At 21.7% G+C, this 15,190-nt stretch overlaps 2 protein-coding genes across 3 annotated transcripts; both read right to left on the reverse strand.

Annotated features, from left to right (window-relative positions):
• Positions 1-843: 843 nt before the first annotated feature.
• Positions 844-7,421, reverse strand: LOC123269790 (chitinase-3-like protein 2). The gene is made up of 4 exons (XM_044735624.1): positions 7,265-7,421; positions 5,556-5,822; positions 2,427-3,372; positions 844-1,312 (listed from the first exon to the last, which is right to left on the reverse strand). Exons 1-4 carry the CDS (start codon positions 7,321-7,323, stop codon positions 1,145-1,147), a joined length of 1,440 nt encoding a protein of 479 aa, XP_044591559.1. The 5' UTR covers positions 7,324-7,421; the 3' UTR covers positions 844-1,144.
• Positions 7,422-9,187: 1,766 nt separating this feature from the next.
• On the reverse strand, positions 9,188-14,296 carry LOC123269361 (plasma membrane ascorbate-dependent reductase CYBRD1). Of its 2 annotated transcripts, XM_044734984.1 has the most exons (5): positions 14,128-14,284; positions 13,831-14,041; positions 13,542-13,757; positions 11,461-11,669; positions 9,188-9,620 (listed from the first exon to the last, which is right to left on the reverse strand). In XM_044734984.1, exons 2-5 carry the CDS (start codon positions 13,859-13,861, stop codon positions 9,303-9,305), a joined length of 774 nt encoding a protein of 257 aa, XP_044590919.1. In that variant the 5' UTR covers positions 13,862-14,041; positions 14,128-14,284; the 3' UTR covers positions 9,188-9,302. The 2 variants fall into 2 exon arrangements, with proteins under 2 accessions (XP_044590919.1, XP_044590920.1); XM_044734985.1 differs by lacking the exon at positions 13,831-14,041 and having other exon boundaries at positions 9,190-9,620; positions 14,128-14,296.
• Between the last annotated feature and the right edge of the window lie 894 nt (positions 14,297-15,190).

Here is a 15,190-nt window from a genome sequence, read left to right on the forward strand (position 1 = left end):
GTTTAGTTAAACATTGTTTTTTTTTTTTTTTTATAAAATTAAATGTGACATATCCTTGGCACAAAAATCTAATTTTTGAAGGTAAATTTTGGATAAGGTATGTAAAAATAACAAAGTACCATTTGATAGAATAAAATTTTATCTATTACAATTGAACAATAACAAAGTAATAAATATACAAGATAATTGAAATGTTAACGAAAGTAATACTGTCTAAATACTTTGAAGAGAAAAAATATTTTTATGGAATATAATTTTAAATTATTAATTAAAATTTTTAATTTCTAACATTAGTAAAGGTAAGTTTAATATTAACCTCTTTAATTGCTTTGTAAGTAAGTTTATGGAGAAAATATTGTAATTATTTAATAATTTATTAATTTAATTAATAAAAAATCAATAAAAAAAACTTAAAATAAAATTTGGTACTTAATTACTTGATCTACCACTTTGCAAGCGAAAACTTTAGGCTACACTTCGCCACCTAGCGGCCGTCGCAGAACTATTTTCTCTTTTTTTTTTATAAAACTCAGCTGTAGATTTATTTTTCTAATTATGTATAAAGTAATTTTTAAAATTAGTGATTTACATTAATTAATTAATTAATTAATTAATTAATTAATTAACAAAAATCATTAAAAATAAGTTTAAAGACTTGAAATTAATTTTTATTACACTAAATGATACTTAACTACTTAATTTACTACTTTGCAAGCGAAAACTTTAGACTACATTTCGCCACCTAGCGGCCGTTGTCGAACTATTCTCTTTTATTTTTATAAAGCAGAATTTCTTTAAGTAAATTTTTAAATTAAAAAAAAAAGAATACAATAAAGTATAAAAATTTTCTATGACCTGTATTTAATATTATTAAATTAAATTAAATACTACAATATTTTCTCCAAATTTAAATTCTACATCTAATATACTTCTAAACTCTGAAACTTTTGAACTTTATAACCTCTAATCTAATTAAACAACAAATTCGTGCATGTGCGTAAGTATTTAATAATCATATATTAAAATGTAAATCTTTAATTCTGCACCCTATCATCAAGTAAGTAAACTTCTAAATTGAGCAAGATTAACCAATAAATTACAACCTTTCAAATGCATAATTAATAACTCTACTTATACTTTGGCATTACAGTCCCGGAGGGGTCAGCTTCTCCCTGAGCAGAGTCTTGGAAAGAATCCTGGTAAGCGGAAAGGTTTCATTACCATCCTTGCTGGAACAGGATCCACTCCAGTCATCAGTGTTCAGTGAAAAAATCATGGCACCTTTGAAGTCATTGGCTTTGATCCACTCGGCCTAAAAAATAAATTTGATTACCGACCGTCGGTACAAACTCAGCCGGTATAGAAATAAATAATAGTTTTAAAAACTAAAACACGCTTTTTATAGAAAAACAAACTAAAAAATAGAAAATAATAGTGTAAATAAGAAAAAAATGTATTTAATTTTTAAAAAAAGCGTGGAGTGCATGATGTCAAAAGTTATAAATATTTTATTGACAGATATGAGTAGAAGGATTAATATTTCGATAATATCTTAAAAAGCACCCCAAGCTATTCTTTTAGAAATAAAATACTATATTTATATTTATTAAAATTTTTTACATTATTTTTGGTTTATTTATAAAAGTTTTTTTTTAGTTTTTTTTAAACTATTATCTGGTTTGGTGAAATAAAAAATTCTCTTCGGTATCTAAAAATTCCTAATATTAGATAAATCGATTAAAGATATAGTTGGAATTTAAAATTAACATTTCCTGCCTTATCAACCGTAGATAAAAGTTATATAAATTACCAAAAATCGTATTTTTCAAATTGAAGAATGCAATAAATTTATCAAACTAAAAAATCGAACGCGCTTCTGTCGAAATGTTTATTATCGCCAAATTAATTAATCATTATTTTTACAAATTTTACTCATTTATATTGAATCGTTGCTATGGTAACTGTTGCCATAGCAACCGTTGCTATGGTAACTGTTGCTATAGTAACTGTTGCCATGATAACAGTTGTCATAAAAACCGTTGCCATGGTAACTGTTACTATGGTCATTGTTGCCATAGTAACCGTTGCTATGATAATCGTTGCTATGATAATTATTGCCATGATAACCATTGCCATAGAAACAGTTGCTATTGTAATTGTTGTCATGGTAACCGTTGCCATAGTAACCCTTGCTATGGTAACTATTGCCATTGTAATGGTTGCCAAAGTGGTCACCATAGCAACGAAAAGCGACAATGAAAACGTCACATTAACTTTTTAATATAGGATTAGTGTATTGTCATCGATCCTCGATAAATCTACAAATTTTGAACGAAATCTGGCCATTTAGTGGGTTAAAATCGCGCCCAAAGAAGTCGGTTACAATCAAACATATCAACGTAACATAAAAACAGTTGGTAACTTACCTTTGCAGTGACACTATCGACATCTTCATAAGAAATCCACTCATCATACTTAAAAACATAAGGAACACGGCTCTCTTGATCAAAGACTCGTTGTCCTCCGACCCCAAGCAGCCAGCAAACCATTGGATAGAACACGAAGCCATCTAGCCCAAGTCTCCCAAAGCCTTTAGCAGGCGCCATGATGCCATGATTATCAACATTGTCCAGCTGGTAAGAGTGTCCGTAAGTAGGAACACCAACAACAATCTTCTCCCTGGGCATTCCTTTAGAAACCCAATAATTAGCAGAGTAATTAACGTTCAAAGTGGCTATGTAGCCAATCTCCGAAGCCCTCGGGTAAAGAGGAGCGTTCAGTCCAGTTACAGGGAGGTACCAAACGTAGTAATTAAAGTCATAAGCCATCAGGTTGATGAAGTCGACGTACTCGGCGATGTTGGGAACGAAGTAGCTGTCGTCGATAATAGCGGGAGGAGCTGCAACGGCTGCCGATAAGATCAGTGCTCTACCTGACCGGTCGAACTCTTTTCTTAGCTCTTGGAGCAGCTGGACGAACCAGATCTTCTGGCGCTCGTTGTTTCCTAGCCAGGCGGGGAACTCCCAGTCTACGTCCAGGCCGTCGAAATCAAAGGCTCTGGTGATCTTTAGCACAGATCGGATGAATTTCTTGCGGTTAGCGTGGGTTTTTACCATCTCGGGGAATCCTAAGGTTAGCTCGTTGATCCCGCCAGCGGAAATCATCACCTTCAGTTTGGGCTGGAGCTTTTTTAGCGAAGATATCTCGTTATAGATCTGTGTATTACTGCCCAAACTGAGTGTAGAGTTCACCACAGACGCAAAACCCACGATAATATGCGAGCAAATATTAGGGTCAATGTGAGCTGGACTGAGCTCCTCCGTCGTGTTCATTGTTCTCGGTAGGGTGTAGTAGCAGACGAGTATCTTGCCACTGGAAAATTAATTTTAGGTTAGGATTAGTTTTTTTTACTAAACAACTAGAGAATTTTTATAGGTTCATGATTATAGGCTCTATAATCAAAATTAGCCATATATGACTGGATATAAACTCGTCAGACAATATCTGGTTTAATATTTAATACGGCTTGATATGTCTAATTATGAATTTAGTTTTTTGCATTTACGTACCGGGATGTATGATTAGGCTTTAAAATTCTCGATAAATTTTTTTCCAATAATCATTATGTACCAATCGAATCGTTTTTGAATCCTCTACAAGGTTTTAAGACTCAAAAGTTGATTAGTTTATTAATTTTTGAGAAATTTAAAATTTTTTAATTTATATTAATTTACGATTAAGTCTAAAAGACGTTACTGTCTTGCGTGCTTCCTTTACAAACTCTTTAAAAGAAGTAAACCTGAATTTCTGAGAAATCTTTTTGAGGAAAAACTTGCAGATATTACCCAGTCAGCATCCAAGTCAGAAAGATTTCAGTATGAAGTCTTTTAAAAAACTTCTTATAGAAGTCCTAATGTGACGTCTTAAGGAGCTCTTTTTTACGAGGTCAGAACTAAGAGCTCTTAATGAACTTATAAGTTTGGAGTCAATTTTCTGACATCTAACTGAGTCCCTTTTTAGTAGATTTTATAAAAATCTAACTATTGCAGCCGTCCTCATGGCGCAACTTTTGAAAAATTTAGCCATTTTCTGACTTAGTTTGTCGAGCTGAGTCAGAAAATATATATAGTTCAAAAGTTTATATATGTATGTATATATATATATATTTATACGATATAACGCGGCTTGTCAGCACGATAGCGTTTTCAATTTATAACCGATTCTTCTCAAACTCAGCATGCTTTATCTATCGATCAAGACCAAGGTTAAGTTCGAAGATGAGCTTAATCGGGCGAGTAATTTGGAAATGACAGGATTTTGAAATTTTGAAAATCGTAAAAATTGATGTTTTTACTACTTCAACTTGATATAATTACTGATCAAAACAAGATATCAAAATTCGGTAAAATGCATCGTAAAGCTCTTTTAATAAGCTTCAATTTTCACTACTCAGAAGTGGTAGTAGCCTCAATATTACTCCTTTTAGAGTTCGTTTAATGAAACAGTTTTACTGTTGCAGCCGTTTTAGAATTATTGTCTGCATCATAGCTTAATCATGATGTAAATTCAATAATGACGATAATGATTAGTCTTTCGTGTAATGTTTTCAGGTAATTCGTCAGTAAATATGTCACAAATTAGTTCTATATATTGTTTTCTTCAATTAAAATTTTATCCGGTTTCAAACATCTGATTGATTTGCAAATTGTTGTTCCTAAGCAGTTATTTAAAATTTAGTCATTTATAATTCAAATTTTATAATCTTTGCAATTCTTTGAGAAACTTTTTCTTCAAAAGTTAATTTTTTTTCCAAAATTTGTTCTAAATAGTTTTAAATTTATTATTGAATTTTGTTTTTAATTCATAAATTAAGTTATACATTAATAGTGTTATTATATTATTTTATTAAAAATCAATTTTCTTTATTTGAAAAATCTACTTCCATTTCGGCTGCCGAATGGCCTTTTTCTAGCTACTATCTGAAATTTTTTTTCACCACAGATAATACTGAGTATAATCTAGGATGATATCCAGTGTCATCTTGTTCTTTCCGTGTAGGGACCGGCTGTTAAGAAATTTTTTTTTTATTCATAAAACTTTTTTATTTTATGTCTTGTGAAGCTATTTATCAAAATTTTTTATAAAAACTTAAATTTTTTTTGTGCCCTTTTAGCTTTAGGCACTACTTTTCTAAAAGCTAAAAGGGCGCATGTCTTGAGTTACGCCCTTTTAGCTTTAGTATACTCGAATTTTTTTTTTTTTTTTACAGATCTTTTGAGCGATTTCAAGAAGAATGGCAAAAAAAATTTTTTTTATGCGCCCTTTTAGCATAGGTCCCTACTAACCTGTAGCTATGCGCCCTTTTTGCATTAGTCACGCGATATATCCCCGCGCTTTAGCGTAAATTTCAAAGAATACTTAGACTTTAAACATCTCGATAAATTTACTTCTTTTCTTGGTTTTTCTCCAGTAAATCTCTTTTCTTGTAAATTATATTTAGATACAATTTGCATACTATTAAAAAAAAAAATGAATAATTTTATCTTCTGACTTACCTTGAAGAGCTTCTAGAGGATGGTGCCGTGACAAGTGTGGTGTTGCGATCGGCGTTTTGGTTTTCCTTCGACGATTCGGCGTACATCCTAGCCCGGCGTGTCCACGAAGCAATCGTGGCATCTTCCGTGGTTATTATCACCTCTCTTAAAGGCCCCGACTCTAAATTACGCGACGGCAGCAAATCTGAACAGACTCTTAATGCGAAAAGACTTCCGACTACTATGAATACGAAGGTTAGACACACTACCGGCGACTTCCAATTTGTTCTGGAAGAATTTTAGAAATATAATTTATTTTTTTTTAATTTATATATCAATTTATTTTAATTAGAAATTTAATTTATGCTCTGCAAGTGTTACTTGCAAGAAGTGACAGCCTGTACTGAGTATTGAAAGGTAATTTGATAGAAAATTGTGTTTTTAATAATAGATATAATCAATAACGCGATGACCTATTAATTTAAATAAAAAAATAAACGTGAGAAAAATTAATTTAATAAAAAATTATTGTAAAAAAAATTGTTTTTTTTTAATAAAATATTTTTATTTAAATAAATAATTAAATTAAAAATTTTTTATTAAAAAAAAATATTTAAATGGAAATTTTTAATAAAAATTTTTTTGGTAAGAAAAATTAATAAAAAATACAATTTTTTTTTTTTTTAATTTTTATTAAAATAAATAATTAAATTAAAATTTTTAATTAAAAATTTTTTGACAAGAAAAATTAATAAAATAAACAATTTTTTTATAATGAAAAATTTTATTAAAATAAATACTCTGAAATTTTTAATAAAAATTTTTTGTCAAAAAAAATTAATAAAATAAACAATTTTTTTATAAAAAAAAATTTTTATTAAAATAAATAAATAAATTAAAATTTTTGGTAAAAAATTTATAAAAAATACAATTTTTTATGAAAAAAAAAATTTATTAAAATAAATAATTAATCTAAATTTTTAATTAAAAATTTTTTATTAAAAAAAATTTTTAAAAAATACAATTTTTTTATAAAAAAAATTTTTTATTAAAATTAATAATAAAATTGAAATTTTTAATAAAAAATTGTTTTGTCGGGAAAAATTAAAAAAAAAATAATTTTTTTATAAAAAAAATTTACATTAAAATAAATAATTAAATTAAAATTTTTAATAAAAATTTTATTGATATTTTTTTATATAAAAAAATTAATTAATAAATTAAGAATTCAAAAAAAATTAAAAGAAAATTTTTATTGATATTTTTTAAGTTTAAATAAATTAATTTAATCATTAATGTCAGGAAAAATTAAAAAAAAAATAATTTTTTTATAAAAAAAAATTTTTAATTAAAAAGAATAATTAAATAAAAATTTTGGAAAAAAATTTTATTGATATTTTTTTATATAAAAAAATTAATTAATAAATCAAGAATTCAAAAAAAATTTTAAAAAAAATGATTTTTTTATAAAAAAAAATTTTTAATTAAAAAGAATAATTAAATAAAAATTTTGGAAAAAAATTTTATTGATATTTTTTTATTTAAAAAAATTAGTTAATAAATTAAAAATTTTTATTGATATTTTTTGAATAAAATAAATTAATTAATTATTAATTATTAATATTTATTAAAAAAAAAATTTTTTTTTTAATATAAAAAAAATTAATTAAATAGCTTTTTATTAAAATAAAAATTTAAATAATAAATTATTAATAATAAATGAAACTTACTGTCGTACAGAAGTAAGTAATTCGTATTTTGCCTGTGGCACTGGAATTCGGTTGACCATTGATTGAATTTATTATAAAAACTAATTATAAAAAATTATAAACTCTAATACTTAATCATATATTATTTATAATTTTAATATTTATATTTTTATTAATAAAATCGACCGAAAATTCGAACATAGTATTTTTGCACTATTAAAGATTGTAAATAAAAATTTAAGTTAATATATTGCAAAAATATCAACCCTTATTTTAAATTTAGTTAATTATTACCCTGTTATTAAAAGTAGGACGAATTTTATTATTTATTTTGATTCAAATAATAATCTTTATATTACGAAAGGTCAAAATAAAACAACAGCTGATTCACGTCACTTTGACACAGCGAAAATTAATTCCTAGATTCTGGGGAATTTTTTTTTTTTAATAAAATTAAGGTATTATTTTTTAGTTAATAGAATATTATTTTTTATTATTTATTAACAATAATTAATTTTATTGCATTGAAATTTATTTTTTTTTAATTATTCAATGAATTTTTAGATAATATTTTTATGAATTAATTTTTTTTTTAATCATTCTTTTTGAATTAATTAATTAATTTATTATATAAACAATAATAATAATAATAAATAAATTTTATATAAATATAAAAAACAAAAATTTCATAAAATTCAATTTTAAATTTTTTTTTCTAAAATATAATTAATTTTTTTTATAAATAAAATAATTAATTTTTTTTTTAATTATTCTTTTTAAATTAATTAATTTATTAATTTTTGTGTCTTCTAAATTTACTAAATAAATAATAATAATAATAAATAAATTTTATACAAATATAAAAAACAAAAATTCAATATTAAATTTAAAAAAAAAAAATTAATTTTTTTTATCATTAAAAAAATTAATTTTTTTCAAATTAATCTTTTTAAATTAATTAATTTATTAATTTTTGTGTCTTATAAATTTATTAAATAAACAATAATAATAATAATAATAAATAAATTTTATATAAATATAAAAATAAAAATTTCATAAAATTTAATTTTTATCCAAAAAAAAAAAATTAATTTTTTTAATAAATAAAATAATAAATTTTTTTTTTTAAATATTCTTTTTAAATTAATTTATTTATTTATTTATTGATTTTTGTGTCTTCTAAATTTACTAATTAAACAATAATAATAATAATCATAATAATAATAATAATAATAATAAATTTTATATAAGTATAAAAAACAAAAATTTCATAAAATTTAATATATTTAATTTTTTTATCCGAAAAGAAAATTAATTTTTTATAAATAAAAAAATTAATTTTTTTAATAAATAAAATAATTAATTTTTTTTTTTAAATATTCTTTTTAAATTAATTAATTTATTTATTTATTAATTTTTGTGTGTTCTAAATTTACTATTTAAACCATAATAATAATAATAATAATAAATAATTTTTTTATAAGCATAAAAAACAAAAATTTCATAAAATTTAATATATTTAATATTTTTTTCCAAAAAAAAAAAATTTTTTTTAAGTACAAAAATTAATTTTTTTTAAATAAAAAAATTATTTTTTTTAATAAATAAAATAATTAATTTTTTTAAAAATATTCTTTTTAAATTAATTAATTAATTAATTTTTGTGTTTTCTAAATTTACTAATTAAAAAAGAATAATAATAATCATAATAATAATAATAAATAATTTTTTTATAAGTATAAAAAACAAAAATTTCATAAAATTTAATATCAAATTTTTTTTTCTACAAAAAAAAAATCAATTTTTTTTATAAATAAAAAAAAACTTCTAAATTACATTCATCGAAATAATTTATTAAATACTGAATAATTAATACAATTACACATCAGTAATAAAATCACAATAAAAACATAAAAATAAATTTTAAAAATACAAGCACCATTTTTTTTTGGTAAAAGTACAAGCACCAAATTTATTATAATACTTATTATATTTATTAGGACGCAAAAGTAAGCGGAAGATCTACTAAATTTAACTAATGCAGTTAAAAAAAAGAATTTTACTGCCGACCAGTCAGTAAAATATCGTCCTCGGACCTCGGAAGCCGCTTGTAGCCTTGATGAGAAACTAAGTACACTGTTAGTCCTCCGAAGATGATAAATAGAAAGCCCATAACGTTCATTATAACTCCTTCTGCTACAAACAGCGCATATTTATCCCTCAGTACCCAAATCGCCTTTTCGTTCAGTCCTAATAAGCAAGAAGCTATTACTCCGACAAATCCCGCGGTTCCGAAGTAAACGTGGATTGGTAAGTATGATGCGCGAATTGAAACGTGTAATCCTGGGAATAGGAAGGAGATGAATCCTGCTAGCCACTGAAAAATTAATTTTAATTAATAATAATTCTAAATTGAAAATTTATAAAGAAATTTAAAAAAATTGAAAATTTATTAAGAAATTTAAAAAAATTGAAAATTTATTAAGAAATTTAAAAAAATTGAAAATTTATTAAGAAGAAATTTTTTAAATAATTTATAATTGAAAATTGATAAAGAAAATTTGAAATTGAAAAATTGTAAAGAAGAAATTTTAAAAAATTGAAGATTTATAAAGAAGAAATTTTTTTAAAAATTTTAACTTGAAAATTTATAAAGAAATTTTCTAAAATTGATTATTTTAACAGAAGAAATTGTTCAAAATTGAAAATTTAAAAGAAAATATTTTTTATGATAATTTAAAATTGAAAATTTGTAAAGAAGAAATTTTTTAGGACAATTTAAAATTGAAAAATTTCTAAAGAAGAAATTTTTTTAAATTAAAATTTATAAAGAAATTTTTAACAAAATTTAAAATTGAAAAATAATGAAGAAATTTTAAGAAAATTGAAAATTTATAAAAAAATTTTAACTTGAAAATTTATAAAGAAATTGTTTAAAATTGATTTATAAAGAAGAAATTGTTCAAAATTGAAAGTTTAAAAGAAAATATTTTTTATGATAATTTAAAATTGAAAATTTGTAAAGAAGAAATTTTTTTAGGATAATTTAAAATTGAAAAATTATAAAAAAGAAATTTTTGAGATAATTTAAAATTTCTAAAGAAGAAATTTTAAAAAATTGAAAATTTACAAAGGAAGTTTTTTAAATTGAAAATTTATATAGAAACTTTGTAGAAAAATTTAAAATTGAAAAATTATGAAGAAATTTTAAGAAAATTGAAAATTTATAAAGAAATTAAAAAAAAATTTTAACATGAAAATTTATAAAGAAATTTTGTAAAATTGATTTATAAAGAAGAAATTGTTCAAAATTAAAAAATTATAAAGAAAATATTTTTTAGGATAATTTAAAATTGAAAATTTGTAAAGAAATTTTTTTAAGAGAATTTGAAATTGATAAATTATAAAAAAAGAAATTTTTTGAGATAATTTAAAATTTTTAAAGAAGAAATTAAAAAAAATTGAAAATTTACAATAAAGAAATTTTTTTAAACTGAAATTTGAAAAATTATGAAGAAATTTTGAGAAAATTGATGATTTATAACGAAGAAAAAGAGAAAAAATTTTGAACTTGAAAATTCATAAAGAAATTTTGTAAAATTGACGATTTATAAAGAAGAAATGGTTCAAAATTGAAAATTAATAAAGGAGAAATTATTTAAGATAATTTAAAAATGAAAATTTGTAAAGAAATTTTTTTAGGATAAATTAAAATTGAAAATTTATAAAGGAATTTTTTAATAAAATCAAAAATTGAAAAATAATGAAGAAATTTTAAGAAAATTGAAGATTTATAAAGAAAAAATTGTTCAAAATTGAAAAATTATAAAGAAAATATTTTTTAGGATAATTTAAAATTGAAAATTTGTAAAGAAATTTTTTAGGACAATTTAAAATTGAAAATTTGTAAAGAAGAAATTTTTCGAGATAATTTAAAATTTCTAAAGAAGAAATTAAAAAAAATTGAAAATTTACAAAGGAAGTTTTTTAAATTGAATATTTATAAAGAAATTTTTTAAGAAAATTTAAAATTGAAAAATTATGAAGAAATTTTGAGAAAATTGATGATTTATAAAGAAGAAATTTTAAAAAAAATTTTAACTTGAAAATTTATAAAGGAATTTACTAAAATTGATAATTTATAAAGAAGAAATTGTTTAAAATTGAAAATTAATAAAGAAAAAATTTTATAAAAAAATTTAAAATAGAAAATTTACTTGGCAAGCGAATAAAATAACGCTGGTAAGTCCAACCCAACTGTGCAAAGTATACATATTAGGAATTGGAGGATTTTTCAAATTATGACTATCAAAAGCGGCGATCAATGCTATCACAGTTAACACGAAGGAAAAAATCATTATTCCAGCGTGCAATAACTTCAGTCTTCTTTTGCGGACAGTTCGGCGTGATCTGTATATTAACATACCTAAAAAATATAATAAAATTCAATTATTAATTACTCGTTAAAAAATTATTCATAGACTTTTAATAATAATTAAAATTTGAAGTAGTAAAAAAAAAATTATTAAATATTAATACGTTGTCAAAGTACTTTTGCGATAATTTTTGGATCTCTAATTTTATTTAATTGAGAAGAATTTTTTTTTTTTTAATCAAGAAAAATTATAAAAATTTTACTATATTAAGCCTTAAAGCTTTTAAAGATATCGTTGTTACAAGAAAAAACTATTTTATTTTTAATTTTAAATTATAATTTTTTTTTTTTATTTTTGTATCCAAAAATTGTTTAATAAATTCTTAAAAAAATAATTTAACTGTCATAAAAATTGAATAATTTTTAATTAAAAAAAACAATTTTTTTCACCCCTAAAAAATTCCTTAAATTCTCCAGAAAAATTTATTACTAATAAAAAAATATATATTTTTTAAATTTTTGTATCCAAAAATTATTTAATAAATTTTTTAAAAAATTATTTAATTTTTTTAAAAATATAAAAAATAATTCTCATAAAAATTTAATAATTTTTAATTAAAAAAACAATTTTTTTTCACCCCTTAAAATTCCTTAAATTCTCCAGAAAAATTTATTATTAATAAAAAAATATATTTTTTTTTTAATTTTGTATCCAAAAATTAGTTACTAAATTTTAAAAAAAATAATTAAATTGTTATAAAAATCTAAGAAATAATTTTCATAAAAATTTAATAATTTTTAATTAAAAAAAAAAAATATTTTTTTACCCCTTAAAATTCTCTAAATTCTTAAAAAAATTTTATTACAATTAATAAAAAAATATATTTTAAAAATTTTTTTTTAATTGTTATAAAAATCTAAAAAATAATTTCTATAAAATTTAATAATTTTTAATTAAAAAAACAATTTTCTATCCCTAAAAATTCCTTAAATTCTCCAGAAAAATTTCATTATAATTAATAAAAAAATATATTTTTTTAAATTTTTGTACCCAAAAATTATTTAATAAATTTTTTAAAAAATAATTTAATTTTTGTAAAAATCTAAAAAATAATTCTCATAAAAATTTAATAATTTTTAATTAAAAAAAAAAAAATTTTTTATCTAAAAATTCCTCAAATTCTTCAGAAAATTTTATTATAATTAATAAGAAAAAAAATATATTTTTTTTTCAATTTTGTATCCAAAAATTATTTAATAAATTTTTTAAAAAATAATGAAATTGTTATAAAAATTTAAAAAATAATTCTCATAAAAATTTAATAATTTTTAATTAAAAAAACAATTTTTTTACCCCTTAAAATTCCTTAAATTCTTAAAAAAATTTTATTATAATTAATAAAAAAATATATTTTTAAAAATTTTTTTTTAATTGTTATAAAAATCTACAAAATAATTTCTATAAAATTTAATAATTTTTAATTAAAAAAACAATTTTCTATCCCTAAAAATTCCTTAAATTCTCCAGAAAAATTTCATTATAATTAATAAAAAAAAATATATTTTTTTTTCAATTTTGTATCCAAAAATTATTTAATAAATTTTTTAAAAAATAATGAAATTGTTATAAAAATTTAAAAAATAATTATAATAAAAATTTAATAATTTTTAATTAGAAAAACAATTTTTTTTCACCCCTTAAAATTCCTTAAATTCTCCAGAAAATAATATTATAATTAATAAAAAAAATATATTTTTTAAATTTTTGTATCCAAAAATTATCTAATAAATTTAAAAAAAAATAATTTAATTTTTTTAAAAATCTAAAAAATAATTTCTCTAAAATTTAATAATTTTTAATTAAAAAAAAAATTTTTTTTCACCCCTCAAAATTCCTTTATGATTAATAAAAAAATATCTCACCATTTCCATACAAAAATACCAATCCAATAGTCATCAATAAAGGATGCCAGTTAAATTCCAGAGCAGGGTTCTCCGTCCAGGCGAACCCACCCCGGAAATTCTTCGTCCAAACAATCATAAAAATAATTAAAATTAGTCCAACAATTTCCGTTAATCCCAAAAGGAAATTAAACCCGGTCAAATTTTCCATCGGCTGTTCGCCAATTTGATCCATGTCTAAAAATTTAAAAAGTACAATCTTAACAACAAATAATAAATTATAAATTATAATAAAAACATTAACTGATACCTTCACATAATTGATAATCGCAATTATACATTTTAAAAAAAGATAACTACGCTAATTCTCGAGCAATCTAAGAATAAATTATTATTGCGCAGTAGGAAAATTTTAAAGAGATTTCACCGTAAAAATTTCCATTTTTTTAAAATGATCAATTTCCATTTTATAATATATAATATTAAAACATATGCTTGTAATTTATCTGAAGATAAATCATCTGGCGAGTGAAAGCGAAAGTAAAAATAAAACAAAAAATTATAAAGTGAAATTCTAAAAATTTTGATTCAAAATTTAGCGACTTACTCTGCGAAATTCGGTTGGCCAGTTTCAAAATTGTTCAACAGGTACTTTGTCTTTAAAACTACCGTATATGTTATATGTTATACTGTTGCTAAGAATATTTGCACTGCGATCGCATGCGGCGATATTGATCATCTCGAACGAGGCTCTACAAGGCGTTCCTGTCAAATAGAGCGGGAATTAGCTATAGTTACTTTCGTTTTTTACTATAGTTTCGCATAGTTACTTAAAATACTTATTATACTTAATTATTTTCCCTAGATGCGCGCAATACTGCCAACTATGCAAACTTGTGATCTAATGCGCATGCGCAGACGTTTTTATCCCCTGTAAGTAACTATAGAAAAGTTTTCTTCTTTACCTAGTGAAGAAAAGTCGGTATTGCAGGAAACTTTAGGGATTTTTTAGGGGGAAAAAATTTTTATTTAATTTAATAATAAATTACAAATGAGTATACAGTCAAAAATTTAATTAATTTTGATAATTTTTTATCTAAAAAAATTATAATAGTTTATTTAAAAAACATCATTTTTGTTATGGTAATTTTAAAGCGCTGTAACTCGGGTAATTTTTATTTTAGCAAAAAAAAAATTAGACTTTTTTTGTATGGAATTTGAAGCTCTACAATTTTTATTTGAAGAATTTTTTTGTAACTCTTACCATTTTTGAGTTCTCCTCAAAAGTGCTCAAATTTAATTTACAAATTAGAAAAACGGAAAAATTACATCTTCAGGATGTATTTGAAGGATTTTTATGAGAAAAGTAACAAAAAAATAATTAGGGTCTTGGTATTTGCATCAAACTGTACTAATATTAAGTTAAGAAGCTTTTTACGATGTTAGAGAGCTTAATTTGTAATTAAGCTTAATTTTTTTTAGAAAAAAAAATATTTTTTCGTTAGAAAATGTTAGAAATTTTTAAATACACGGAAAAAAATAAATAGTAAATGCAACATGATGCAGTCTTAGTAAATGAACATGATGAAATCATGTTTCAGCTACATGATTTGGCATGTAGCCTTGATAGCACAAAATTAAGCTGCAACAACTAAATATTTATACTTCAG

The sequence above is a fragment of the Cotesia glomerata genome, linkage group LG7 (assembly GCF_020080835.1).
Source record: "Cotesia glomerata isolate CgM1 linkage group LG7, MPM_Cglom_v2.3, whole genome shotgun sequence".
Classification (NCBI taxonomy): domain Eukaryota; kingdom Metazoa; phylum Arthropoda; class Insecta; order Hymenoptera; family Braconidae; genus Cotesia; species Cotesia glomerata.

Bases quoted from the DNA above. Each gene is read 5' to 3' on its own strand.
- LOC123269790 (XM_044735624.1), bottom strand. From the start codon at position 7,323: ATGGTCAACCGAATTCCAGTGCCACAGGCAAAATACGAATTACTTACT. The intron at 3,373-5,555 runs GTAAGTCAGAAG...TTAATTTTCCAG, and splicing joins TCCTCTAGAAGCTCTTCAAG to TGGCAAGATACTCGTCTGCT. The intron at 1,313-2,426 runs GTAAGTTACCAA...TTTATTTTTTAG, and splicing joins TCGATAGTGTCACTGCAAAG to GCCGAGTGGATCAAAGCCAA.
- LOC123269361 (XM_044734984.1), bottom strand. From the start codon at position 13,861: ATGTATAATTGCGATTATCAATTATGTGAAG. The intron at 11,670-13,541 runs GTGAGATATTTT...TATATTTTTTAG, and splicing joins GGTATTTTTGTATGGAAATG to GTATGTTAATATACAGATCA. The intron at 9,621-11,460 runs GTAAATTTTCTA...TTAATTTTTCAG, and splicing joins TTATTTTATTCGCTTGCCAA to TGGCTAGCAGGATTCATCTC.